At 41.0% G+C, this 25,326-nt stretch overlaps 2 protein-coding genes across 8 annotated transcripts in view; both read left to right on the forward strand.

Moving 5' to 3' along the window:
* Positions 1–17,861, forward strand: part of klc1b (kinesin light chain 1b) — a 51,965-nt gene extending 34,104 nt beyond the window's left edge. For 4 of the 7 annotated variants that reach the window (XM_088933664.1, XM_088933665.1, XM_088933669.1 and 1 more), the window contains 3 exons: positions 12,070–12,194; positions 12,933–12,990; positions 13,722–17,861. In XM_088933664.1, the coding sequence (XP_088789790.1) occupies positions 12,070–12,194; positions 12,933–12,990; positions 13,722–13,814 (276 nt within the window). In that variant the 3' untranslated portion in view covers positions 13,815–17,861. Of the gene's footprint in view, positions 1–3,384; positions 7,439–12,069; positions 12,195–12,932; positions 12,991–13,721 lie in introns of those variants that run through there. The other 3 variants (XM_088933671.1, XM_088933672.1, XM_088933670.1) reach the window with 2 other exon arrangements.
* Positions 17,862–21,302: 3,441 nt separating this feature from the next.
* On the forward strand, positions 21,303–24,917 carry LOC148819975 (uncharacterized). Its single transcript, XM_088934124.1, has 4 exons — positions 21,303–21,581; positions 22,574–22,831; positions 23,139–23,202; positions 24,259–24,917. The coding sequence occupies exons 1-4, from the start codon at positions 21,407–21,409 to the stop codon at positions 24,356–24,358; spliced, it is 597 nt and encodes a 198-aa protein (XP_088790250.1). The 5' UTR covers positions 21,303–21,406; the 3' UTR covers positions 24,359–24,917.
* The last annotated feature ends 409 nt before the right edge of the window (positions 24,918–25,326 follow it).

Raw genomic sequence — 25,326 nt, forward strand, 5'->3', positions numbered from 1 at the left:
GTTAAAGTTGCCATGAGCCTCTAAGTTGGGCACAGGTAACCTCAACGTTCCAAACCTGTGTAAACCTTCTGTGCTGCTCATTCCTGGTGAAGCGTCATGTATGATTGTCAGAAACGGGATTTGCAGTAGTCTGAAGATGTTGTTTTCACCATACTGATGGTGTTGCACTATATGCATGGTGGATTTTAGCTCCATCACCAGTGGGAGAATTCTCACATTTAACTCCACTGGCTCGTGTTCTATACATTGCGCTGTACTGCGATGCTTTTAGATTTCCATTGTCTTAAACCTCATTGTTTCTTTTAAGCTGAATATTTCTGAAGTCCAGTCACTTTAATGGCAGAATTCAAGACCTATCAAATACTTTTTTTGCTGCAAAGGTGGCATTTCCGGACCCATTTTCGCAATGCTGTTGTGAAGCTTGTTTTTTTACTGGCAAAGGCTGAGCTGTAGTAGGATGATGATATGCGTTTCTATGGAAGTCTCTCCTTTTAGCCCCTCCCTCTGGAGATTCAGTGAGGTTTTATTAGAGATTGATATCCACTGCAGCTTTGGAATAATTCTGCATGACATTTCAAGAGCTTTGATTGGCTTTCTGACCTAGAAGCTACCCAGCTGCAACCAATAGGAAGGTTAGAACAATATTCCATGATCATCAGTCTTGAATTTAGGGAAAGCAGACGCATTTGCCTTTTGTGTGCTTAAAATGCATGGATTCTATGTGTCTCCCCCTTTTTACGTTATCTTATCAGCTCTGCATGCATTTATAATCCTTTTACCACGCTCATATTTCTTGCGTTTTCCATGCCTGTACAACTAACCTCTCTGGTGAGTTTTTTGTTGCCATGACAACCAATCAGCCAATCCAATTCCTTGTCTTCATGTGGATTGTACTCCCTCAGACAGGACTGGAAGCGCTGGGGTGGGGAGGCTTGGGAAGACGGGGGCTCACAAACAATGTGTCCATGTGTTTCTTCTGCGTTTTCTTTGCTGCACTGGGAACCAAATGTGGTGCATGGGATTTTACAAAGATGCAATTCTTCACAGCCAAGAAGACTTCATAATAAAGGCTTACAAACTTACAGGTTGTTTTTTTTTAAAACCTTCCATGGAAGTCCAGATTTTAAATGTCAGTTGAGTTTTACACTGCACTACATATGAAGAGAGCTTCTGTGAGTTTTCTTTAACAGTCTTCTATCTTTATTCCCGCTACTGTAATTATATTTTTACGTCATCTGATTCAGGGGGACTTTAAGAATTGGATATAAGTGAAGAATTCCAGCACTGGTGGGACACTAAGCCCGATGCGATAGCTGCACGGACTGACAGAGCTCGGTCTGTCCTGCCCCTGTCCCGCCCGCAGCCAGAACACAGACAGGCTGTGGGAACACTGGAGCTGCAGTGCAGCACACAGGCACTGGTCCAGTCCTGTCTTCTGTGTTCCCACACTCTTTCCTGCGCTGAAAGGCGCGTTCATATCCGCCATGAAGATGTGAGCACTCATCTCAGTCTCGGGAAACTCAAAAACAAGGGCCTATAATTACAATAAAAGAAGTGTTACTAGTTTGCTGTTTTATCACAAAGCATGTTAATGGTGCCCCTGCAGATCTAAGAATGATATCAATGTGCTGATAAGGACATTGATACTTCACCTGCAGTGCAGAATATCTAATTCTGCTGGATGTGCTGATTCCAGTGCTGTGTCACTGCTTTCTGACTCATCGTTATGCTCTAATCACCAATGAACATGAATTTAAAGTTCACCCAGCACATTACATCCATTGAAGAGGTACATACCAGTCTTTTTCTCCCTCTATCAGTTAAAGCCTTGCCCGTTTGTCAAATTAATTTAAGTGCGAACGAGAGACCACTCTGGTTAGGCAGACTGCTGGCTCTCAAGGCTAAGGATTGAGTGAGACTAGATCTGGAGACAAACAAGGGCAGAGAGTGGTTCTTTATTACTACCTTATTACTCTTTTATTGGTTCACTTGATTATTGATTAACATGTGTCCATCCATGCGCTGTGGATCCCTATAAAAATAATAATACACGTTTTATCATCTTTTGTTCTTCACATCTTATTAGGTATTATTTCCAATGCAGCAAAGAAAAGATCTTTTGCAAAAGTATTAACTTCTGTTTAATTAAATGAATGCTTTTGTACAATTAGATGATTTCTTGTGAGGCATTGTTCCCAAGTTTTTTCGGTCCTTGCAATGCAGTCTGCTACATGGTAAGATAGACATGTCTTCCCAGGCATGCCTAACATGAACCTTAACTGTTATTTGCTGCTCACCTGTGTGCAGTGGGGACAGTTGTTAGTGTTTTTAGGGCCCTACTTCTATACTCCCATAAGAGATTAGGAAACAGAAAAGTTTGGGTCCTTGTCTCAGTTTTTGCAAATGCTTGAATAACCAGAGAAAAAGAGGAAGGAAGGGAGAGGGACAAGGAAAATACTGCAGGACCTTTTAAAAAGATTAAAATTGCATCTAGGCTATATGTTAAATTACAGCTTTTATAGGTAGTATCTTATAATTAAAATGTATAGTTAAATTTACAGCTTGGAATTGAAAGACACTAAAATGGCCAGCCATAAACAACTATGTTGATCAGCCTGGCTCACTTGCAGCAAGTGTGAAGCCAATGTCCTTGTTCACAAAGCATTTGTTGCTATCAACATATAATTGCTGTAATAGATGTAGATAGTTTGTATCTTGTGACTGTAAAAAGCAAAGCTCAGGGCTCTCTCGTTTAAAAGCTCTCGTGATGCTGTCGTGACTAAACCCAGTAAACTACCTTAATGTGTCACTGAGCGAGCTCGGCCCCTGCTGAGCGTTCTGAAGAAGTGTCAACGCTCTGGTGACTCCTTTCCCAATGTTCTAAAAACAAAAAAGCAAGAATCATATTAAAAAATTAACTGAAATCCTACAGTCTTGAGCTTCACAGTCATGCAGGGAAACGGGCATCCAAGAGCAAATTTCTCAAACTGCAATACTGGCAAAATCATTTTTTTAGAAGGCAGAAATGAGGTGAACCAGACTGCGTCAGTGACTACGTTATGTTCAATACAGAACAATATTTCTCAGGATTTGTTCCCATCTTCAAAACAAGACACATATCTATAGGCCTCCGGTCATTCCCTGCTTCACCTGGGTGACACCGATAGCGGTGGGTGTCTGTCTTACCACGTAGCAAAGGTACTGCTGTCCCACAGCAATCATAGAGCATGAACTTGGCTTGAAGTATCCAAATCTCAGACCTGGGCAGATGATGTCCAGGTATTGAGTGTTGTTCATATGTCACCTCTGAGAAATTGTCCCTGCTGATTCCTCATCCAGTGCTCTAATCTCATGTGTGGTCTTGTCTCTTTCTCTCTGCACTAGGCCTAAGCCATCGAGATTTCTCTCCACCCCTCTCCCCCAGCCAATCAAATAGCAAATCAAAAGGATGTCTTTGTTGTTCCTTCTGGCTTTCTCCTCCCAAACGAACCTTCCTCTACCATTCCCGGCGTCCTCTGCAAGACAGCTCTTCGCTGCTTCTCCAAACTTTTAACGGAGCACAGTGGGATACACTTCTCTTTTTATCTCTCGCTGTCTTCCCCAATCTCCCCCCCCCCCTTCTGTTCCCCTGCCTGTCAGGGGGCTGTGTTGTATTTATCAAAAGCTTTGACGCCAGTAAGAGCAAAGCTGGAAAAGGCTGACACACGTTCTTGAAGCAGGAAACATGTGGTTGGAAATGCAATGAAAGGCTCTGTAGGATTTTGAGAGGTAATATTTAAGTGTCTTGGTTCTGTGTTGCTATAATCTACAAACTCATCGGTCTTCTCTAGTGTCTTCCCCTATTTAGTCTACTTCTGTCTTGAACATTATAGCTTCGTACAGCTTCTACAACCGAAATTATACATTCGATCACCTTTGAAGGTAGCAGTTATGCAAACAAGAACGTGTTTCCTTTCTTAAAACGCCGTTTGCCAGTAGCAATCGAAACCTGGAAAGATAATATAATTCAATGTTTGTATTTTTTAATTTACTGACTTTATTTAAGAATCATTGTGATTTTTGCTGCAGTTATTTTTATTAAAAATACTTCAGTGAGCAGGAATGAACAACCTAGGTGCCTATAACTTCCAATGTTTTCCTTTAATATCACATTATGTATTCATTCTCATTTACCATGTTTTCTTTCGTTCCTTGTAAAAAATAGAGGGTGGGAATTTAAAATTCCCACAGCACAAGTGTAATGGCAAGGAAGGGCCACTGACCTGCCTGGGTTATGGCTGCTTGTCACAGTCCGGAAGGTTGCACACAATTTGTTTGAGCTCCCAAGTGCACTCGTTCTTCAGATATGTTGGTCTTTAATGAGGGAAGACATACTGTGGATGGAGCAGTTTGGGCAGTACATTGTTTTTTGTATCCATTTGTTATTCCTCATTTTTATGTATTATGTACAATATCATTTTTCTAGTATCTTTTTATGTTCATCATTGTTATTTGTCTTTTTTTTCCATTATAAGGAATTTAACAAAACTCCAGAATAAAAAGATCTCTTGATATTTCAGGCAGTGTTAGTGTGACCTCCTACAGGGCCGGAAACAGTTTTTTTTTCTCAATAAAGACAAAACCTGTTTTCTTTCTATTATAAAAAAACCGCAGTAAAAAACAGAATTCGCTGACAGGCTTGGCTTGTACAAGGAGCTCATTGAGGGTGTTCATTGGTCGCCAAGATCAAGACTTATCAAGAATACGTTCCTTGAGGTTTTATAGCTTTAATCCTTCAGCTCTTCTGCCATACACCATTCCAATAACAGATGCCCTGCAAACCTTAAATAAAAAAGAAAGGTCGGTCAAGCTCCGCAGACCACTGTACTAAGCAAAACTCGCACTTTTTGTCAGTCTAACTACCTTGCATCTGTGTAAAAAGGTAAGGAGCCTGACTAGAAAGGGTGTCAGCTTATATCGTGGAACTAAACATTTAGACATTCTTACTGAACCTTCTCGAATTCTTTCATGAAGGGTTTGTGGATTTCCAAAATGTAGTCCACTTCACTCTCGGCCAGCAGAGGGAGACACAACCACGTTTCCGTTGGCTTCTTGCCCGGACCTGTGGGGGGGGGGGGGGGATATGTTGCCAGACATTCTTCCTGTTTTAAATATAGATGCCTATGAATCAGGAGAAAGGAAAAATGTCTCTCAGAACCTTAGTCTGTGTAAGTGTTTTATATGACAGGTGATTAAAAGCTTTCAAATTAGAATAGAAATATCACGTTCCAGATATCTCGGACACTGACACTGTTTGTTGATGGGCTGGCAAACATTGAGTGTTCAACGGAGCAGAACATTTACAGTTCTCACTTCATATCTGTCGTCTCTGGGCACTTTACATCTAATATAGTAATGTGTATTTATTATTCTGGGTCATTGTTTTTCATGTTAAATGATCTGAATGTAGTATTCTTTGAATATTAGTCATTAGCGTGTTATATTTATGGACTTAATATCTGTATACACTTCTGAATAATGGTCACGCCATTTCTTTTCACTGCTCTTTCTTTTTCTTGATGCACAATAACTAGCACGCTTTTACAAGAGACAACAAATTTTGTGCAGCTGAGTTCCAGCTATTCTGACTGATGCAGTTCTGCGTAGCGGAATGGAAATGATTTATTGAGCTGTTTGACCTTATTGCTTTTGAATAAATAACACTCTGTTGGCCACATATTAGTCACATTAGTGCTGCATCTTTTGACTCTTTGTAGAAGATGTTCTCCTGACGGGGATGACATTCTTGTTGAGATCGCTTTCCTTTTGTGAAGTTTTCATTTTTTTTATACTCGGGCGCTGATGTTCAGAATGAACTTGCGTGAACTTGCGGCCTTTCCGGGTCCGAACCAGACGGCTGATCCAGTTTCGCTCCAGATTGCTCAGTGAGCTACCCCTGTACCAGCTCTGTTCTCGCGTGCAGTGGACATTTTAGTGCTCTCTATTGCACATCTCGCTGGTCTGTGCTCCTCACATTCCCCTGTTGTGTAGTCTCACCGTGACTGTAGTCGGCCTGTGTTTTCTGTGGAGGTGAGAATGAATTCTAACTAAAGAGATGGTGAGTTGTTAAAGTAGATGTCTGATGGTTCAGAGCAGTGACTTCAACACCTCAAACAGGCACCATGATAACTGCCGTCTCTGTAACATTCAAGAAACGCCTTTTCTTTTTAGTGCCTTTGCTTTGGTGCTGCGAGCCGAAAGCAGCATTTCAGACCGATCCCAACTTTTTATTTTCAATCTGAGTGTTTAAATTTCATATTATTGGTTTGTGCCCTTGGCTCTTCTTTGTTAGGGGGGATGATTTAATAGTCGCAAAAATGTCTTTTCTGCATTCCAAACCCTAGTCAAATAATCCTATTGGATGTTGCATACAACGTGAGAGTAAGAAATTTAACAGAAGTTAAAGCTTTTGACACATTTCACACTGAGTTTCCTGCTGGATTTTCTCCAATATTGCTCTCCAGTAGGAAATCTGCTGATTTCCATTAATTAATTCTAATTGATTTCAGGATCAGAATATCCACTAAAAAGTAACAGAACCCTCTAGGATTTTAGAATTCTTTTCAATATTATACTGGAAAGATTAAAAGATCCAGTAGGACTTTTTGACTAGGACAATTTATAGCTACTTATTGCTCAAAAGTGAAAAACATCACAGGATTAATCTCAGACAGCCTGTCAACAGTAAATTGTGTTGTCTTTTTATCTTTGCATGCTAACTCGACAGTAATCAGAAGGCAAGTTTTGTCTGAAGTCTAACTGCATGATGGTCTTGGACATCTTTTCCAAGTATGGGAGAGATTTCTCCCTGCTTCCAGAATATGCCAGCTGTAAATTGTGTGGATTTCAGAGCAGGGCTGGTATTGTTCAGACTTTGCAGGGTCAAGATCAAGATTAAAGTAGGTTTGATTGTTGCAGAAATAATTTTATTATTTGAAACATATCTCTAGAGCATATCTCCACGGATTTGTCACAGGGAGGCCACAAGCTCTCTCCAGGATGCTGAGGCACTGTTCTGATTTAACTTGAGTGATTTTATTTCGTGTCTGTTCAGTTGCCATGTCATTGCTCTGAACCACACCTTTAAATGTGGCGGAAAGGCTTGGCAGTATTTTGTTGTGAAAAAGGATCAAATGAAAAAGAATATTGATTTGTTAGACTACTAGGGTGTGTTTTTGAGTGCTCATGAGCTTTGGAGCTAGAAGTGTTTTTAATGGTCTCACCCATTGATAATGCTCTTTAGTGACTGCCCTCTCTCTTTCTCTGTTGTTTGCGAGATGAAATACTGTCACTATTATAGTATTCTTGTAAACATCAAAATGCTCTTTCTCTTCGAAACTGTATCTGGTGATTTGCAGTTGATGTTATTAACTAATTCCAATTAAAGTAAATTCATGAATTGGTTGTCCTTGCTTCTTTTGCTATGTCCTTGTAAACATTCTGAACTGGGAGAAAATAAATCTGAATATTCAGTCCATGCAAAGCACATCACAAGTATTCTTTTCTACAGCGTTTGCTATATTAACTGTTGTCATAGCTCTGTCTGTGGCTGCAAATGGGACTTAAAACAAAATAAGTACAGACTTTCTAGCCTCAAATCTTGAATTTGCACAGAGACGCACACACTCCTCCCTGTAACGATTTTAAACTCCACGTGTTATTTACAACGACTGTATATTTTAAGAGGACTTTACATTAATGCAAATATCAGTTTACAAATTGGCACTTCCTCTTGTGTCAGCTGTTACCTGTTTATTTAGTACAGAAGGGAAACGGGTTTTTATTTTGTAACGAATATCTTGACGGACCATTTTGGAAATTCGAAGACCGAAACTAAAGAACAAAGAAAGCCATTCAAATGTTTGTTTAAAAAAAATGAGACCCACAAAACAGTCATCCCGCACTCCGACGCCCTCTGCTGAAATGCATTGCAGTATTTTTCTTAAAAATGCTTCGTCATCCAATCTGTAAAATTGGCAGCAGACACGGGCTCATTAAGAGAAGATTTCCCAATAAAAATCACACTTCAGCCTTTCAATAAAGGGGTTATCAGGAACCTCGCGATTTCCTACAAAGACATCCAAACGTCTTAAAAGGTCACAATATTTTAACGTTTTTTCCCCTTCTATTTTAAATGCTATGCCTGTGTTGTACTAATGTGATTGATAACACTAGACAAACTATTTGGAATTTTGTCTTGGATTTTCAATTTCAGTGGATTAAAGAAATTGTATGCTATTGCATATTGCGCTTACATGTCACATTACTGCGTATACAGTATGTACATATACTCGGTGTACATGTGCAATCCATGTAAAATCCAAAACTGCATGATATGCAACTTCTAAATTGAGAAAAGGTCTGAGAGATACATTGATCGATAAAGAGGGACACTCGTTTGTAGTCACTTTTGCACATAATGACAGAAAAACGTTGTCTGAGAGTGCCTCCAGTGGCCGCATCTGGGAACTGCAGAAGTGTTTAAGAAACATCTCGTTATTTCAGACAGGGTCGATTTACAGTATACTGATACGGTTGAAGATTTGAATGTTCACATGATTGTGTTTTAATAAAGAAAATTAATGACACGTGCTCATTTTGGTAATTTTTCTAAAAAAAAGTCAAATCTTCACCTTTAAAGAAGTCTAGTCACAGTCTTGGCACCTCACACTTCCTTTTAAAAAACAACAAAGTGATGGAAACTCACCACAAATCTGCAGGTGTAAGTCAGCTGTTACGTGCCCCCTTCCTTCAGAGTTCGGCAAGGTAGAATACAGTAACCCTTTGAGGTGTAAACATCCTAAGGTAAGGCGTAGATTGGCATTAAAAAGTTTAGGATTCTTTTCTTTTGTGCGTTTTAACAGTGAGCAAACTTCTCACAGACCTGCTCCCCTGCAGCCTGGGTCTTGTGCTCCGGTGCTCACAGAGCTGACTGGTGGCTGCTGTGAACTTCCTATCCTTAGTTATGACAAAGCTCACCTCTGGAACAGGTAAAGGTGTATTCCATTGCTGAAAGTGATGCTACATCTGTAGAAGGCTCCACAGCCGAAACATTTGTGTCTCTTTTGTTTTCCTTTCAATGTGGAATAAACCTTCACCTGTTCCTTTGCAGCCTACGCCTGCTGATGCAGCTCCTGGCTCAAAAAGCTCACCATTGCCAGGTTCAGTCCTTTAATGCTCGGATGTTAAAAACAGCACTTTGCTGTGACGTTGGCTTCGTCATGTCTTTTGAGAGCCACATGATTTTCTAAGAATGCGCATTGTGTGTTTAAATGCCTTTTAACTAAGTGAATGTTTTTTAGTGCAAAATAACATGTAAGTTAGTGTAACAATTTGAAGTAAAAGCATATAATACCGCTTGAAGAAAAAAATAAATTGCTGTGCTTGTAGTTATTACTATGTGAAATATATATTTACATAAGTCCATCTAGGCACAACAGATCCTTGTGAACAGTTCTGCAACTCAAAAACTGTGAAAGTGTCATAATGCTTTTTCAGATTCTACAATCAGGTTATTCAGATGAAAATGTTTCTTAATTTAATTGCGTCTATATGACACGCTGAGCCTGAAATAGGACAATGATACCAAGTATTAGGCAAATTGTGTGAGGCTTGATTGAGGCTGAAGTACAATCCACTTTTCATTGTCCAAAAAAATGAGGATTTATTTCAAGGGAAGTGGTCAGATTAGCGAAAGGTAATCACAGATGATTGCATAATTCTGTCTGTTTTATGACTCAATATTTGGTGCTGTGCTGTGCTTTCTTTTGAAATCTTTTGCCATGGCATCTTTAATAACCAGCTGATCAGGACCTCAGTTTAATATCTGATCCACTTCCAGGGACATCAGAAACGTTACAAACCAGAGGCAGCCATTAGTGGGTTAGACAGCCCTCCAGTGAGGAGTTGGAGGACATTGCAATAAAGACCTGGAAAACAGCTGCCTTCTTGTCTCCTTAATTAGTTCAACCAAGCCTGTAGAAAATGTGATGCTTGCAGACTAAAAGCTGGCTACCTCTCCTGTGTCATGTATTGATCTGATTGAACTGGGAATACTCCCCCCTCAGAAACATGACACCCCCATAAAAAAACTCACCCCTGCCCCTGCCCCCACCCCCAGAGGATAAGGGATCATTTGGAGGCGTGAATGACGCTTGACCTGCATGGCTTTGGGAAGTGGAAAGAAACCATAGTGCCTGGAAAACCCACATGGAGCGCTGTGGAAAACAGGCCATCTCCACTGAAGGAGGGCTCCAGTGAGGAGCAGCAGTCAAGGTTCTGCACTTATAACTGGAAGGCTGGGGGCTCAAATCCCAGGTGAGGCCCTGCTGTTGTGTCCCTGAACAAGGCACTACACCTGAATCGCTCCAGTAAAATTCCCAGCTGCACAGATGATTGCGAACGTACAGTAAGCTGTTTTGACTGAAATCCAGCCCAGTAGTAATAGTAACCAATGTGGAATCCAACCTCAGCAGAGTCTGGAGCTGGGCAGCAGTAGTGCTGACCACTAGTCCACTGTGCTGCTCTGACCCGAGATGAGAGGTTTGGAGAGGGAGGAGCCGAAGAGAAACCTGAAGGGCAAGTGGAAAAGTTGCGCCGACATGATCTTTGCAGTGTTCAATTCTGAAGGACTGTCTGTACAAAGGTTTTTTGTTCTGCCTCTGCGTCTTCAAGACGAGTCTGTAGAAAATCACCAAGGTTTCTGTACACCTACGCCGACTGCCTCTGTGGTGAACTGCGTCTTGTACAGGGCTTGGGAACATTGTTCCATTTTCTCCTTCACTGTTAAGCAATGCATTTGTCCACAAGGGTATTGTAGAGAGCAAAGAAAAGACAGATCCTAGTCTTGGGAAGGTCACAATTGCTTTTAAAAAACACCTTTAACGCCTGTCCATTGGCTGATTAGAGAAGAGTTTGTAAAACATACATGTACAGGTTCTACTTATACCTGAGCAGCAAGTGACTTTTCATTGCTTCTTTTATCCAGCATGAGATTCCAGTGACATTTCTCTCTTCTTTATTTTAATATGAATATTTGGTGCTGTGCTGTCTTTTGAAGTCTTTTGCCATTGGATCTTTCATAACAAGCTGATCAGGACCTCAGTTTAATATCTCATCCTACAGCGGGTACCTCTTTCAGAGACCTAGGAAAGGTTAAAAACTAGAGATGGCCATTAAAATAAGTCGTCTGCTCTTAAGATATTTCCTACAAAATATATCTTTTTAAAATTTATTTAACTTGCATACAATACTTTCCTTTTAAAGGGAAAAATCAGCTGTGCTATTAAACAGTTCACCATAAGCTGTGTTGGACTCATGTCACAGTGTAACAGTCCTCTTTGTGGTAAAATACAGCAATGATAATCAACATCATTAATGTCATTGTTTCACTGCAACACTGAAAAATACTCTGGTCACAAGACTGATTTGTTTGATCAACTCCTCCTGGCATCTGTGCAGCAGTAGTTTTCAGCAGGAAGGCTCAGGAAATTGAAAGCACATTGGAATGTAAAAAAGCTGAGCCTATTTAGGCAGGCTTAGGTAATGCACATTCAGATAAGACAAATCGTTTTAGCCTCCCTTTGGTCATTGCTATGAGAAGTGAGTGAGGTGGATTATGACAAGAGCTGATCCCAGCGAATGTACACTCACAGTCAGATGTGCAGTTGATTAGGTCTGTTTTCTGGTTTTATACTTAGGGATGAGTGGATAAGTGGTAAGAAGGGTCAAGAAGGACAACAACATCAACATTTTAATGATAAAAACAAATTAAAAGGCACCATTTTTCTGCTGCTTGGGAGGGCCGTGTTTCAGAGCAAAACTGGTGTAGGGCTATAATGCTGCAGGAGGGGTGACATCCAGGTTCAGATCATTTGGACAGGCTGTGATCTCTGGAGAACCAGACAGAACTTGTCTTTGTTTCACATTACGCCAGATATGACCCCGTGGTCGTGCCTGGCTGCTGTGTGTGTGTCCAGCTGCTCCAGCGCTCTGCGGGCTTGGTAACGGCGGGGTTGTGTGTCCGTGCAGGATGGCAGCGGCGGCCTGCGGCGCAGCGGCTCGCTGGGGAAGCTGAGAGACGTGCTGCGACGTAGCAGTGAGATGCTGGTGAAGAAGCTGCAGGGGAATGTGCCCCCCGAGCCGCGCAACACAAAGTAAGACCGCCCAGAGACGCCCTCCCCGCCTCCGGCAGCCGCTGCTGGGGAAATTCTCGCCGGTCCTCCACGCAGCAGCCAGTTTCCATGCTTTCTGGGAGAGCCTGCTGCTTTTCACATATCTCACAGGGCTGCATAGGTTACCAGCACCACCTCCATCTTCAGACAGGGATCTGGAAGCCAGAAAGCGCTGCTACTGTTGGCAGTTTTGGCCAGGTGTCACAGACAGCGGCCTACAACCTATCTGACTCAGGCCGTCAGCAGAGAGAGAGAGAGAAAGGAGTTCATCTGCCATGTGTACACGCACATCGGGAGTCTTATTCATGTCATTCTCCTGGGACGTTTACGGCACAATAGACAGCACCACACAAAGTGCATAGCACAATACAAAACAGCAAATAATGGGCTGCTGATTTCTCAAGACAGTGAAACTTTTACCACAAAGGAGGGATTCTCTCTTGTTTCTGAATCAATTCCAGTGATTTATTTTAGAAATTGAAAAAGGTTTCATCATTACCCCCCTAAAAGAATATGATTTTAGTATTATTGACCTTCTGGAAAATATGCCTCTTTAAAACACTATTAATAAAACAGAGCATGAACTACACCCACTGGTGCAACATACATAATACAATATCCAGGCTCCATCAAGCTACACTAGTGATCTGTTTTGAAAAGAAACTGCAGCTCTCTGATAATCTGTCTTTTTTTTTTTGTCTCATTTCAATTGTTCACCAGTATGAAGCGTGCTTCCTCGCTAAACTACTTGAATAAGACGAGTGACGACTCCTTCCAGGTGAGAACCGGCTGCAGAAAGAGTTTTTGTTGGTTTCTTCCTTCCTGTGGATACTGTCTCTACCCCTTTCCGGAGCCTCCCAAGCCCACTCTGACATGTCTGGACGGCAGTGTTCAGCATTCTGTGCCACTGTTAGTTTTAGTCATGTGAGAGAAATTAGAGATGTCTAGCACAAAGACAGTTGTTGTTCCTCAGCTAATAGTGCAGAAGCTAAACATTGTAACAAACCAATAGGGAGTGGGCTTTTCCACTAGTGTTCAGTGGTTCTTGTGGAAGTCACTTCTGTGTCTTCTCAGTTCTTCCTGCGAGCAGAAAAAAATAATCTTCCAGCTACGTCCGATTATTACTGATTATTCTGTAAGGGCGGGCTCTTTATAAGGCTGAAGACATGCACAGCTTAGCCACATTGTTTCAGCGTAGATGCATTTAATTTAGTTCTTAGTTTACTTTTCCAAGCAGGAAAGCTTAGAAGCGAAAAGCTTTCAGGGGATGCGTATGAAGATGTAGAACTTCATTCCGAGCTGTCTGAGCGCAGACAATGAAGGAACAGGCAAAGCCTGAGAGGATTTTGCTCTGGAGGCAAGAGCTGTCGTAAGTCCCATTCAGTGTAGTAATCGGATACCTCCTGTACGTCACAGAGCACCTCACCCTCCATCATTGTGGCGCTGGCGCTTTCAGTGAACCTTAATATCCAGTTTGTGGCTTCACCTCGTCTCTCCCTTTTGTCATAGGGCCCTGGCGGTGGGCGACTGGGGGAGAGCCGGGGTCTGAGCTCCAGCACAGTGGACCTCTCCCACCGGGACCCCCTGTTCGGCTCCAGCTGAGACCCTGCAGTCACCCCGACGCGCCCCACTCGGTCGATACCCACGAGCTTTTTGCTTTAGTCTGATATGGTGCGCGCAGGTGCCACAGCTTTGTGAATTTTTTTGGGTGCGCTTTTGTTTCCCATCAGTCTGGTTCGGAAGGAGAGGGGAGCTCCCACCTTCACTCCTGGACCCCATTAATCGTCCTCTTCCTCCTCAGTTGTGAACTGTTTCCTCTAGTGCTTATTTATTCTTATCAAACACTGTAAATGATCTCTGGCAAATGCATGCAGATGAGGCTTTCTGGTACAACAGCTGGACGTTTCTTGACACAAAATGTATTTTCAGTATCAACAATACATAAAAACTAATAAAGAGAGGAGACAAAAAGAAAAGCTCTCTGGATTCAGCATTGCAGAAATGACTGGAACAGGACACAAAGGGTCTTGGCTTACTGGTAGTGCATGCAGAGAGGTCAACAGATTTGAGGGGTTAAGAGATGCTCTAGGGACAGCAATGCACATGAAGAAAACAAAGTAGTTAGTAATGTCACTGAAGAATCCAGCACAACCTGTTAATTTACATTTGTAGAGTAAGACCTAATCTAATACTTTGGAAAGTATTTTGTGGTTAATAACTGGATTATTCACGGTCTTGAACTTTGCATTCCTGTTCATTCTGCCTTTGGGTTCTTCTTGTACAGCTCTTTATTTAGTTTTTACCCACATAGTTTAGTACTATTGTCATGATGCTTTAATAGCCTTCTGAGCAATTTTGTACCTGTTCAAACTTATTTTGGTGGGAATTTTTCCTTATTTTACCTTGAATAGTCTGATTTTATTTGGGTGCATCTGAACTTTGTTGGAAAGTAGTCCTGTTAGTTACAATACTAGGTTTATGGAACTTAGATGTGAAAGCATTATTATTTTTTTTTTTATCCTGTGCCTAATTTTAAAAACAATGCACATTTGATTCATCTAATTGAAAGAAAGTGCAAGACGTGGACACAGCATGTTTTAAAGGTATTTTGACAAATGTATGTACACATATCTGTCAGATGAGTACAACATGTTTTTAAAAATGTTTATGCCAAACTGTGCCAGGTGATCTGAAACTTGTTTAGTTTCTAAAGCTTGTATTCTCAGGTACTGAAATTTTCCTTTGATGTTTTACGGGCGTCAGCTCACAAAGAACAAGAGTGCAATGTTGCAGAGCCATATTCCTGCAGGAATAAGCGTCTTAGGTTTAACAATGGTGGTCTTTAAATAGCCTGTACAAGGTCTGTTCAATAGACAAGGCTCCAGGCACATAGGAAAGATTTTGTTTTCAGTGGAAAATCGCCCATGCCTGTGTCTAAGCTTTTTTCAGATCCAACCAGTGTCAATGACCCAGAAAAGGATATTGAGCATAGTAATGATATTCTCAGCTCAGCGGCACATAGGAGGCTGATCAAGTGTTGATTTTTATATATCTTGTTTATGGAAGAGAATGGTTTTTAAGGCATTTTGTTTTAATTAGGAAAAATCAGGCTGTTCCTCATGCCAGTATAGAATTCCATGTGAGAAATGAACATGCAAACACATTTGCCTTGTGAAGTAGTTTCAAAGTGAAATACTATCACTTGGTGGCTGTTGTCCACATAGATATCCAGTTTGGATCACGTTTGGATCTTAGGGGACACTTGATTTTAGCCGAGAATTGGAAGATGCATTGCATCACAGGATGAAATATGACACAACATTTTCACATGGTTCACATCTTCAGGAATCGCACGGTGTGACTGTTCCCTGTAATAAATACTTTCCTGATGAGGCTGACATTTCTGCTGCATTCTATAGCTGTGACGGCAGTAACATCACCTGACAAAAGAAACACATTTGTCATTGAAATTTGATTTTACGGGCCATCATTTTGTGTAACCTGTAAATAAAATTTCGTTTGATTATATATTTTTTGGCATCATACATTGTTGTATGATGTATGTTGTAAAATACACTAACAAGGAAACTGGAAACTCATGGAAACATTAAGCTCCTAAACCATTTGTATATGTGGTTTAGAAATGTAGTAAAGCCAGATGTTTAGCCCACACTATCCCCTCTCATATTAATAACTTTAAAATATTACAAATGACTGGATGCTATTTATTTGATTGCTAGTAGCTAATTGATCTCATCCTGCTGTTTCTTGGAAGGAAGTCAGGGTATGTGATCAGAAACATGGCTGGGTAGCTTGTTCTAAAAATGTATATTCTGAATATGAACACATGCCATGTAGGGAGATTGATATCACTAAGCGGATCAGATCTTTGTTTTTCAGTTTCCAGCATGGATATGCAGAATCGTACAGCATTACAAATAATTTCTCCTGAGTGGCCTGTATCAGCAAGGGCAGGGAAATTCTGTTCTTTGGCAGGGTCTTGGTAATCAATTTTAGATTTTTCACATTTCTTGTTTGCGTGCGGCTTGGACGGTACCATCTACACTGCACAAGAGAGCCACGTACTATAGAAGTCTCTGTTTTAAAAAAAAACTTTTCCGCCTCTGCGTTGTTGATTGATGGATTTAGCTTTTGGCTTTGTGGCACCATACAGTGTGTCCCTGTCCTCTTCCTTGTCTGTCCAGCTGCTGTGGTTTGTTAGACAGTGAATGTGACACTGTGGAACGGGGAAGTCTGTCTTCCTTCGGAAATCAAAGACAAACCTACTACGTAGTTCATCGTGGAGTGGCCTGATACTAACCTTTAAAACTAAAATGGTATAGAGACACAAAGGAACAAAGAGGGCTTTTGTGTTTTGAAACATTCAGTGCAGATGTATATTCAGAACTGCTTCTGCTTCGAGGAAATGCCCTTTTCCAGGGTTTATATACCATTAGTAGAGAGGTTGTGGGCACCAGTTACAGAATGCTGGATGCCCAGATGCGTACATAATGATAAGTACATCTGTCTAGTTCAAGCTGGGCTGTTCCCGATCCTGCTAGACCTCAAACTTCCATGTCCGAACATGCACAAGATTCAGGAAAAAAAAAGTACCACTTTGTAACACAGCTGGTAGGCTCAACTAATCCTCAAGACCGCTGAAGGCTTGAATAAAGTCATGCACAGCCAAATTATGCTTGTGAAGTGATGTTAGTAAAGTGTGCCAATATGTTAAACTTTTTAGAAATATGATTGCCAGTTAGATCATCCCTGATTTTGCAAATGTTGTGAGTGCCCACTGCAGGACCCACATTTTTGTTTATTGGTGTTCCATTTAAATGTAACTTTAACTTTGTGTCATTTATTCTATTGAACAAGCAAACATTACTGTTGTACAAAGGTAATCTTCATGGGTGTGTTTCTAGCAGGATTTGTGATGTGAATTTATAACTCTTAATCCAAACAACATGTATATATTTAATAATTAATTGGATAATTCCAGCATATTTCTTATCTAAGAAACAGAGACTGCTTGCACAGTGCATGAAACTGAACAATCTATAAAATGTACAAATGGTTTATTGCCATTATTACTTCACACCCAGAAGTGGGTTATGTGTAATTGTTGAAAAACGTCATGATAAAATTTCAAAATGCTCTGTCATTTAATGTTGTTGATACAGCAAAGCAAAATCAAATCTTAATTTTTATTGTTCTTTTATTTCTTCCGAGAGCGGTACGGACATTTTGGGCTTGAACAGCAATTAGAAATTGTCTTTCAATGAGCATGTTAAATGTGTCTCGCAGCAATGAGCATGGTTACAACATGGGTTGTGTTCATTTTCACGGCTGTGATCAACAGGTATGTTCATGGTTGTTAACTGGGAAAAACAAAAAGATTAAAAGGAAACGATTTTTTTTTTCACATGGCATGCTATTTTGCATTTATTATGTTGTAGAATAATTCTGTGATGTTTTCCAAATTTCAGTTTGTTGATCCTCAGGTCCAAAGTTGTATGCTTCCATTGTAAAAGTAGATTTTATATGATTTAAGCTCTTTTATAATGTGCTTTTGTTTTCGCCACGATAATGAAAGATTTTCCTGTGCCATTTGTGTTTTATTTTCACCTAAATAAATTATAAACCTCCGGTCTCCATCTCATTGTCTTTTGATATTCCATTGTCCTCAAAATGAAGAAGACGTGCCCACTGGTGGCTGCTAATCATTGAAGCTGTCTTATCACCAGGCTGATCCTTGCCTGAGGACTCTCGTTGTTTTATTGCTTACTGCTATAACCAATTACTAAAGAAGTAGTTTAGATATCATTTGGGACCAGTTCTAATTATCCTTCAGACCTCGAGTAGCAGGGTTATCTTCATTAAACAGTTAACTTGATTAAATCATCAATAACACTCAAGTGTTGTTGATCTGTAGTCACAGGTCACCTCTAAGACTAACTGGAGCGGGGTTCTTGAGGATAAGGGTTGGTTTTTTAGACACTGGTCAAAAGCATCCTGAGATTGTATATTATATTTTTTGTGTGTGCAAAAGTGAGTACCCATCAATAACGGCAACAAGAGAGAAAAGGTGGGAAGCATATACTATGTCCTCACCTTTTCAATAACATTTAGACCTTTCTATGGATGGTCACCCTGTTCACATTATTATGCTGGGTGATTTCTGCCTCTGTTTGGGTGGAGTGTGAAGTCTCAGTGCTGCAGTGTGGTTTTGGCAAAGCGAACAAAGAACAGGACTCTAAAACATTCATGGATTTGAGCTCTTGAGTACTACCATTCACCTTAACATAAGTCTTGAACTACCATAAGATAAGGTGGAGTTCCTATGTTTTGATATGAGCTGTGGCATGGTCATTATGACCATGGTGGAGACGCCTGGTTTGTGGGGAGAGAGAATCACATTTTTGAGGTCTAAAGGTGTAAGACTTCATTGATGTGGAACTGTTTTGTGTGTCTCCACACATCTCCATGTCTTCATGTCTAACCACCTTTGCTAGTGAAGGTAATATTGTTTGCAACAAATTGTACACCAGCCAGTGCCTAACCAGGCCTTTTAACTGTGCTTGATGTAAACCTGCAAAGAAGAGTTCGATACCACACTGTAAAGAAGACGAAATTCCCAACGTTTCATGACACGAGGCTGTGGAGGCTCCTTGAGGAGTCAGAGGAGAGAGGGGGAAGCTAAAGAAAAGATGAGCACATTGTCACCAGGAGGCCAGGGGCAACAATGGGTGCCTAATTCGTTTTTTTTTTGTGGGAGAGCATGAGATGTAGCAATTTGTAAATGGAAAGATTAAAGAGATTAGTCGGCTGTTTCGAGTGCTGGGGGAATGTGCGAATCATTCACAGGGTACGTTGGCATCTGCTATCCATACAGTTAGTTTGGGCGACATATCTTGAGAATCCTGTGGGGTCTCCACTGAGGCTCCAGGCAGGAGCCCTGGTCGCCATCACGTCGACAACTATCAATGTTTGTTTCATTAACAACGATTTTTAAGATTGCCCTTTGATGCAACAAATCACGGTCAGGCACCAAGTGAGAACTCTGCTGTTCTCAATGTTGTAATAATAATAATAATAACAATAAAATAATTTCTTACACTTATATAGCTCTTTTCTGGACACTCCACTTAAAGTGCTATTTACATGTAATTGTGCTGTCGTAGTCTGTCTTAAACTCTACAACATTTGGAAAACCAAAAGCCGATTCCCTTTAAGCGTAAAAGCACAGTACATGAGAACCCTATGAAATGCTGCTTTCACTTATGTGATCAACACATGAATGGCTGGGCTGTTAATGCCGGGGACAAAGTGAAGAGTGTGCCTTTCCTCAGGATAACGGACTGTGAGTTGAAGCAGGTAAACCTACATTCTGATGTCTGATATCCCATTCATGGGGTACTTAAAGGTTTTTCTTCTTGAATTTTTTTTTCTCCTTCCTTTACATTATATATATAGCATTTACTGTACACTTGTTTTTACTTTTATCCTTCTTATATAAAGGTGAAATAACTTATTCATATAATAATTTATGAAGGAACAAGTAATAGGTTTATTCCATGCTGAGAAGAGAAGAGAGAAAACACAACGTTCAGGAGTGAAGCCTTCTTCTCACACCTGAAGAAGGCTTCACAGATGACATGTTGTGTTTTCTCTCTTCTCTTTCCAGCATGGAATAAACCTATTACCTGTTCCTTTGCAGATTATGCATGCTGTCGCAGCTCCCCACCTGAATAACTTCGTAATTGCAAAGTTACATTTGTACAGCACATTTTACAGTATGTCTAGAGAGAAAACTAAAGTATTCAAACTGAAAAATGTTTGGTTTTTCTGACATACACAGGTCTGTCCTAAATACACTGTGTAATGCCTCATCACTGCTGCTCAGTGCAATACATTTATATTTATATTGTGCAATATGACTTTTTTGTGTACTGTTCTGTTCTGGTTTGTTCTTTGTGTGTTCTAGACTGTGAGTAACTCTTCTTAGTGTACTTCTCACTGTACTGATTGTATTGTACAGTATGTATTGTTTTGTTATTATTGTATCATTTGTTGCACTGTTGCTGTGTTGTCTGTGTTAAGCTGCTGTTGCACTGTAATTTCCCTCACGGGATCAATAAAGTATTGAAGTAAGACACAAGATGTAAAAAGGGTTAACTTAAGTCAGTTCTGCCTAGAAATTAGACTTCTAAGCAACAGGGGTTTATAGCAGGAAAGGGGGTTAACTGATAAGGATTCCAGATGCGAGCTAGGAACCCCCTGGGGGCGTAATCTTAAACTGACCATTTGGCCAGGGTCTCTTAACTGGCCAAATACCATGACCCCCCTCTTTACCATAACACCGAATGACGTCCGAAGCAGCAAGGAAGGACTATATAACCTAAAAGTTTGTACCGGCACATGGAACAATACTTCGGTTTTGTTGTTTCTTGCGGGAAACAAGGCTTCGGCTTTATTGTTCCTTGCATGCAATAAACTCATCTGTTTAACTTCATCTCGGGATCCAGAACCTTATTCTTTCTGTTACAACAGTATCTATCTAAAACAGCACCCATCAGAAAACAGATAACATAAAATAAATTTGAGTAAAGAACTTTAAGACAGGGTTCTGTCGTAACTCCAAAAGCCCCTGAAACACAGTAGGTGGTTTTGTTTCTTTTGCAATAATGAACATTGTGAGAACACAGGCAATTGGAGAACTCTTTTTTTTATCAGTCTGATGTTGTCTGTGTTCTTTGTGTTGAAGTGCACTTGAGGCATGTGAAAGAGGAAAGTGGGTGGAATCTAGTTTCAACAGGTGACGCCAGTGGGAAAAAAAACGTTCTCTTTGGAGAGTAGGATGCAGGGCAGGATGCAGGAGGATGGCTTTGTAAGCATATACACCTGTCTCAAACTGCTGAGGCATGTTTGTCACTGGTTCACAATACCTGAACCAGGTGAGAGGTGACTGATGCTTGTTATCTCAGCCCTTTCAAAATGTTTAAAAAAAGCAACAGACAATAGCTATTATAATTCCAGAACCGACTGGAACATTCAATTGTTTCGTCACCACCCATCTAGGGTTTCCTCGTGTGACGGGGCTGTGTGACTGAAGGAGGTGGCGACACCTGTATATTAAGGAGCTGCCTGTGCTCTGGAGAAGCACAGAGAGACCGAGATCTCTGAAATCAGCCATGAACAAGCTCTCACTGGTCGCTGCAGCGCTCCTGGCCCTGGTGGCCCTTCATCTGGGCACGGCCGAGGCCAAAGTCTTCCAGAAGTGCGAGCTGGCCTCCATCCTGCTGCCCGAGCTGCAGTCCAACCAGACTCAGCTCAACCACACCGAGGCTGTGGCGCTGCTCGCCAAAGGTCAGGATCGCGTGTCTCTGCCAATCTGTGAATATAGCCTTGGACACTGTTTCTGCTCACCTGGGGAAGGTGGGAGGGGTTTGGGTTGTTCTCTGTTTTTCTATAGTTATGTCTTATTTGGGTTTTTTTTGTCACACTGACAAATCTTCCTAGCTTTTATGAAAAACACCTGTGGAGAAGTGAAAGATGGAAGGTTATTTTATGTAGAAAAAAATCATTTGAAATTGATGAGAAGTTCGTGATAAATAGACACCGCAGTCTTGGCTCTCAAGAACCACAGAGTCATGATCTGCGGGAGAACTGAATAATCATTTATTTGACTTGTTATTATTATTCACCTGGCTCCTATTGACCTGTTTTTCTAGGTGTCCAGCAGTTGAACGCTTAAAGATATGTATATAACTAACTTTCTTGTCAGACAGTGAATCTGTAGAAGATGTCTGCTTTATATATTATTACAGATTCTTTTTCTTGTTGTAGTTTAACCCACTACTCTCCACTGTGTTTTGCAACCCTCTATTCTTTGTTGTTAGAGGCGACCTGTGAGTCAGCTCTCGCGTCTCTGAGCTGGGCTGTGTGCAGGACGACAGTGGCTTTCTTTCTTTCGTCTTTCTAAGAGCCACGACCAACAATAGGCAATTCACTAGCTCCGAGGTTCCCAGCTGCCCTGTTTAAACACTAGTTTGGAAAAATACACTTAGTTTGACTCTGAACAAATAGGCGCTTCTTAAACAGCGGTAAGGACTCAGCACTGGGGAGATCAGAAGATGTTGAACTGGAAGAATGCAGGCTTTGTAAAACCAAATAATACAGTTTTAGGCTTTCCTGACCGAAACTGATGCAACTGCTGGTGTGATATTGAGAATTTATAGCCTGTCCAGCTCTTGCATATAATTGCCACTGCTAACTTATGACATTTTTAAATCTGTGCTCTTACCGATTTACTGATCAATCTAAAAATGACCGATTCGCCTACCTCCTTTTCTCCACAGTGATTTGCCACCTGAATGAAACTACCCAGCTGAACAGCAGCGCTATCACCCCAGTGAGGCCTCAGGCTCCTCCTCCTCCTCCTCCACCTCCTCCTCACCGCAGAGGCAGGAGCCTCAAGCGAGAGAACTCCCATTCCCACAGCGCCGAGGAGAAGAAGCCTGTCCCGGCCAAAGCGCTGCTCCGCCTGGGACTCTTCCAGCTCCTCAACAAGGTCGTCTGCGAAGACGGGATGAACTTGTGCAAGATGAACTGCAGCAGTAAGTTGCTCGCCCCTCTTTTCAGGTGTCAAGTGGAGGAGAGCTTAGGGGCTCTGCACCCACTACCAGCGGTTCACAGGCCTTAAGCCCCCAATGTGGTCAGCTGCTATGTATGTCCATGGCGACTTGCCGTAGTTAGTTTGGAAAAGGACTGTGGGAAGACTGAAAGGACGTTTGAGTTGAGTTGTTGTTTGCACACTGTGTCAATGTCATTTTTATTTTGGAGGCTACTGGTGTATTCACATAGAACTGCTCAGAAAACATAAGTCATAGTAATAATAATCATTTCTTCTTTTTTCCTCACAAGAATTGATTGATGATGATATCACTGACGACATCCAGTGTGTGAAGAAGTTGTTCGTGGCTGACGAGTGAGTATTTTCAGCTAGATGTTACACCGTGTAGAAGCTCAAGGGGGATGAGTGAGTCGAACAACTGGCGCAGGATGCAGATGTTTAAGATCGATTTCACTAACTGGAATGACTATCTTCCCTCTGCTTGCGTGATAATGACACCCTTTTCAATCTAATTTTTGAGAATTTTCTAAAGCTGTGCTTCATGGACATGGTCAAAAAACAACTCCAAACCAAAGTTGGCATTTAAAGATGATATCCTTAAATGAAAAACATTTATTAATGAGTTTGACAAGCTACCATTTCAATTAATTATTTTTTAACTTCTCTTAATTAAGATTGAGCTCATATTTTACTTAGAAATCTGAGTAGCTATGATACATGTACTAAACCTGTTGAGAAATGATTAATTCATTGCATTTATGTAGTATCCCAACATGTTTCACATGGGGGGGGGGTCTACTTTATCCACCATTGAAGTGCAGCCCCACGCTGGAAGAAATGGCTTTACTGTTAGAATTAAGGGGGGAATAATTTATCCAGGACCCCAGGATTAACACTTCTATTATGATGAAAAGTGCAGCTGGATTTTGAATGTCAAGATGTCAGCTTGATGTCTCATTGAAAGCACTTCACCTCCTACAGCACACAGTCCCCAGTCACCATACTGGAGAGTTGGTTTGGACGTTCTTGTCCATAGGAAGAGTGCCACTTACTGGTCCACCAACAGAACTAATTTCCATAGAAATCTCTCCAAGTACTGACCAGGCCCAACCGTGCCTAGCTTCTAACATCTGAATTACAAGGTGGTAAAGCAGCCTGTTTACAACCTTTTTTAAGATTGCCCTTTGATGCAGTAATTGTTTAACTTTAAACTTGGTTTTTCACTGAGCTTGGTGTGTGTGCTGTTCCTTTCCTGTATACTCTACTGTCTTAAAATTCGGGTTCATACTAAGGACAGCAAAGCTTATTCATGTTCTGTTCCGATAAACCAATAAAGATATGTATTTATTCATAATATTTTAATTCAAATTGGAAATTTAATTCGAATGTAATTCTTTTTTTATTTTTCAGGAGTGGTGAGGAACACTACAGAAGCCATCATAAGCACATTTTTGACTCACAGTGCTTTTCTTCAGACCTGTCTTCCTATTTGTCTGCTTGCTCACTGTGAAGTGCCAGCCTCCTAACCACAGCTTTCACCTTTCACCTTTCACGTTTCACCTTTCACCTCTGCTCTGCCTTCCTAGAGAGCAGTTCTCTAACGAGCCTGTGACCAGAACAAATGCTGAGCCATGTGCAGATTAGCACCTGGGCTTGGGGGAAGTGATTTTTGCTTTCAGATTTAAGAAAACATTTTTTAAATTTGTTTTTTTTTAAATCATTTTAAAACTTTCAGTGTTGTGATGGTGGTGAAGAAAGCAACAAATGTAGAAATGTCAATATTACAACATATTCTTCCTACATCAATTGAGCAGAATCGTAATAGGAACTGTGCAGTTGTTCCTAAAGGTAAAAGCAAATAATGGCATATGGCATTCTAAGTTAGAAAGAAAAATGGAAGCAAAGCAAGTTTTGGAACATAACCTAACTGAGGGGCTGGTGTTGGGACTGAATTAACTTCTACTGTGCCTTTATATATTGTATCTTATTCTACTGGTTCAAACAGCTTCTTTTACTTTTGTCTACCACATTTATTTACTTCCTTTAATAAAGACTCAAGTTTAAAAAAAGATCCTGTGGTTTTGTTTATTTATTTTTCATGATAAGTACTAATGAGCTTCTTTGAGGCTTGAGCTCTCTCAGTTGTCAAGCGGTTTATGGTGACCACGGAAGATTGATCAATAACTTACGGTTGTAAGCTCTCTGAACTGTAAGCAGACAGACAGTGGTGCTCTAGAGGTACATCTGCACATATGATATGACATTTGACGATTCACAAAGATGGTCCCGTTGTTGGGACTGTGCAAGGTGACACGAGACGTGAACCCTTTTCTCGAAGGGTGTTCATCTCACTTGTGATGGTAATGGTGAGGGAAGAGTCTCCCATGGGTGCTGGTGAGGATGGGATTCAGCTATGCTCTAATGTGGACCCTATAAATGTAATAGGTGTGGTGGTAAGAGCTGCAGGCTCACAGCTCT

The sequence above is a fragment of the Atractosteus spatula genome, chromosome 15 (assembly GCF_055471065.1).
Source record: "Atractosteus spatula isolate fAtrSpa1 chromosome 15, fAtrSpa1.hap1, whole genome shotgun sequence".
Lineage (NCBI taxonomy): Eukaryota > Metazoa > Chordata > Actinopteri > Semionotiformes > Lepisosteidae > Atractosteus > Atractosteus spatula.

Excerpts from the sequence above, each read along its gene's own strand:
- LOC148819975 (XM_088934124.1), top strand. The coding sequence starts at position 21,407 with ATGAACAAGCTCTCACTGGTCGCTGCAGCGCTCCTGGCCCTGGTGGCC. Across the intron at positions 22,832-23,138 it reads GTGCAAGATGAACTGCAGCA|AATTGATTGATGATGATATC; the intron begins GTAAGTTGCTCG and ends TTTCCTCACAAG. Across the intron at positions 23,203-24,258 it reads AAGTTGTTCGTGGCTGACGA|GAGTGGTGAGGAACACTACA; the intron begins GTGAGTATTTTC and ends TTTATTTTTCAG.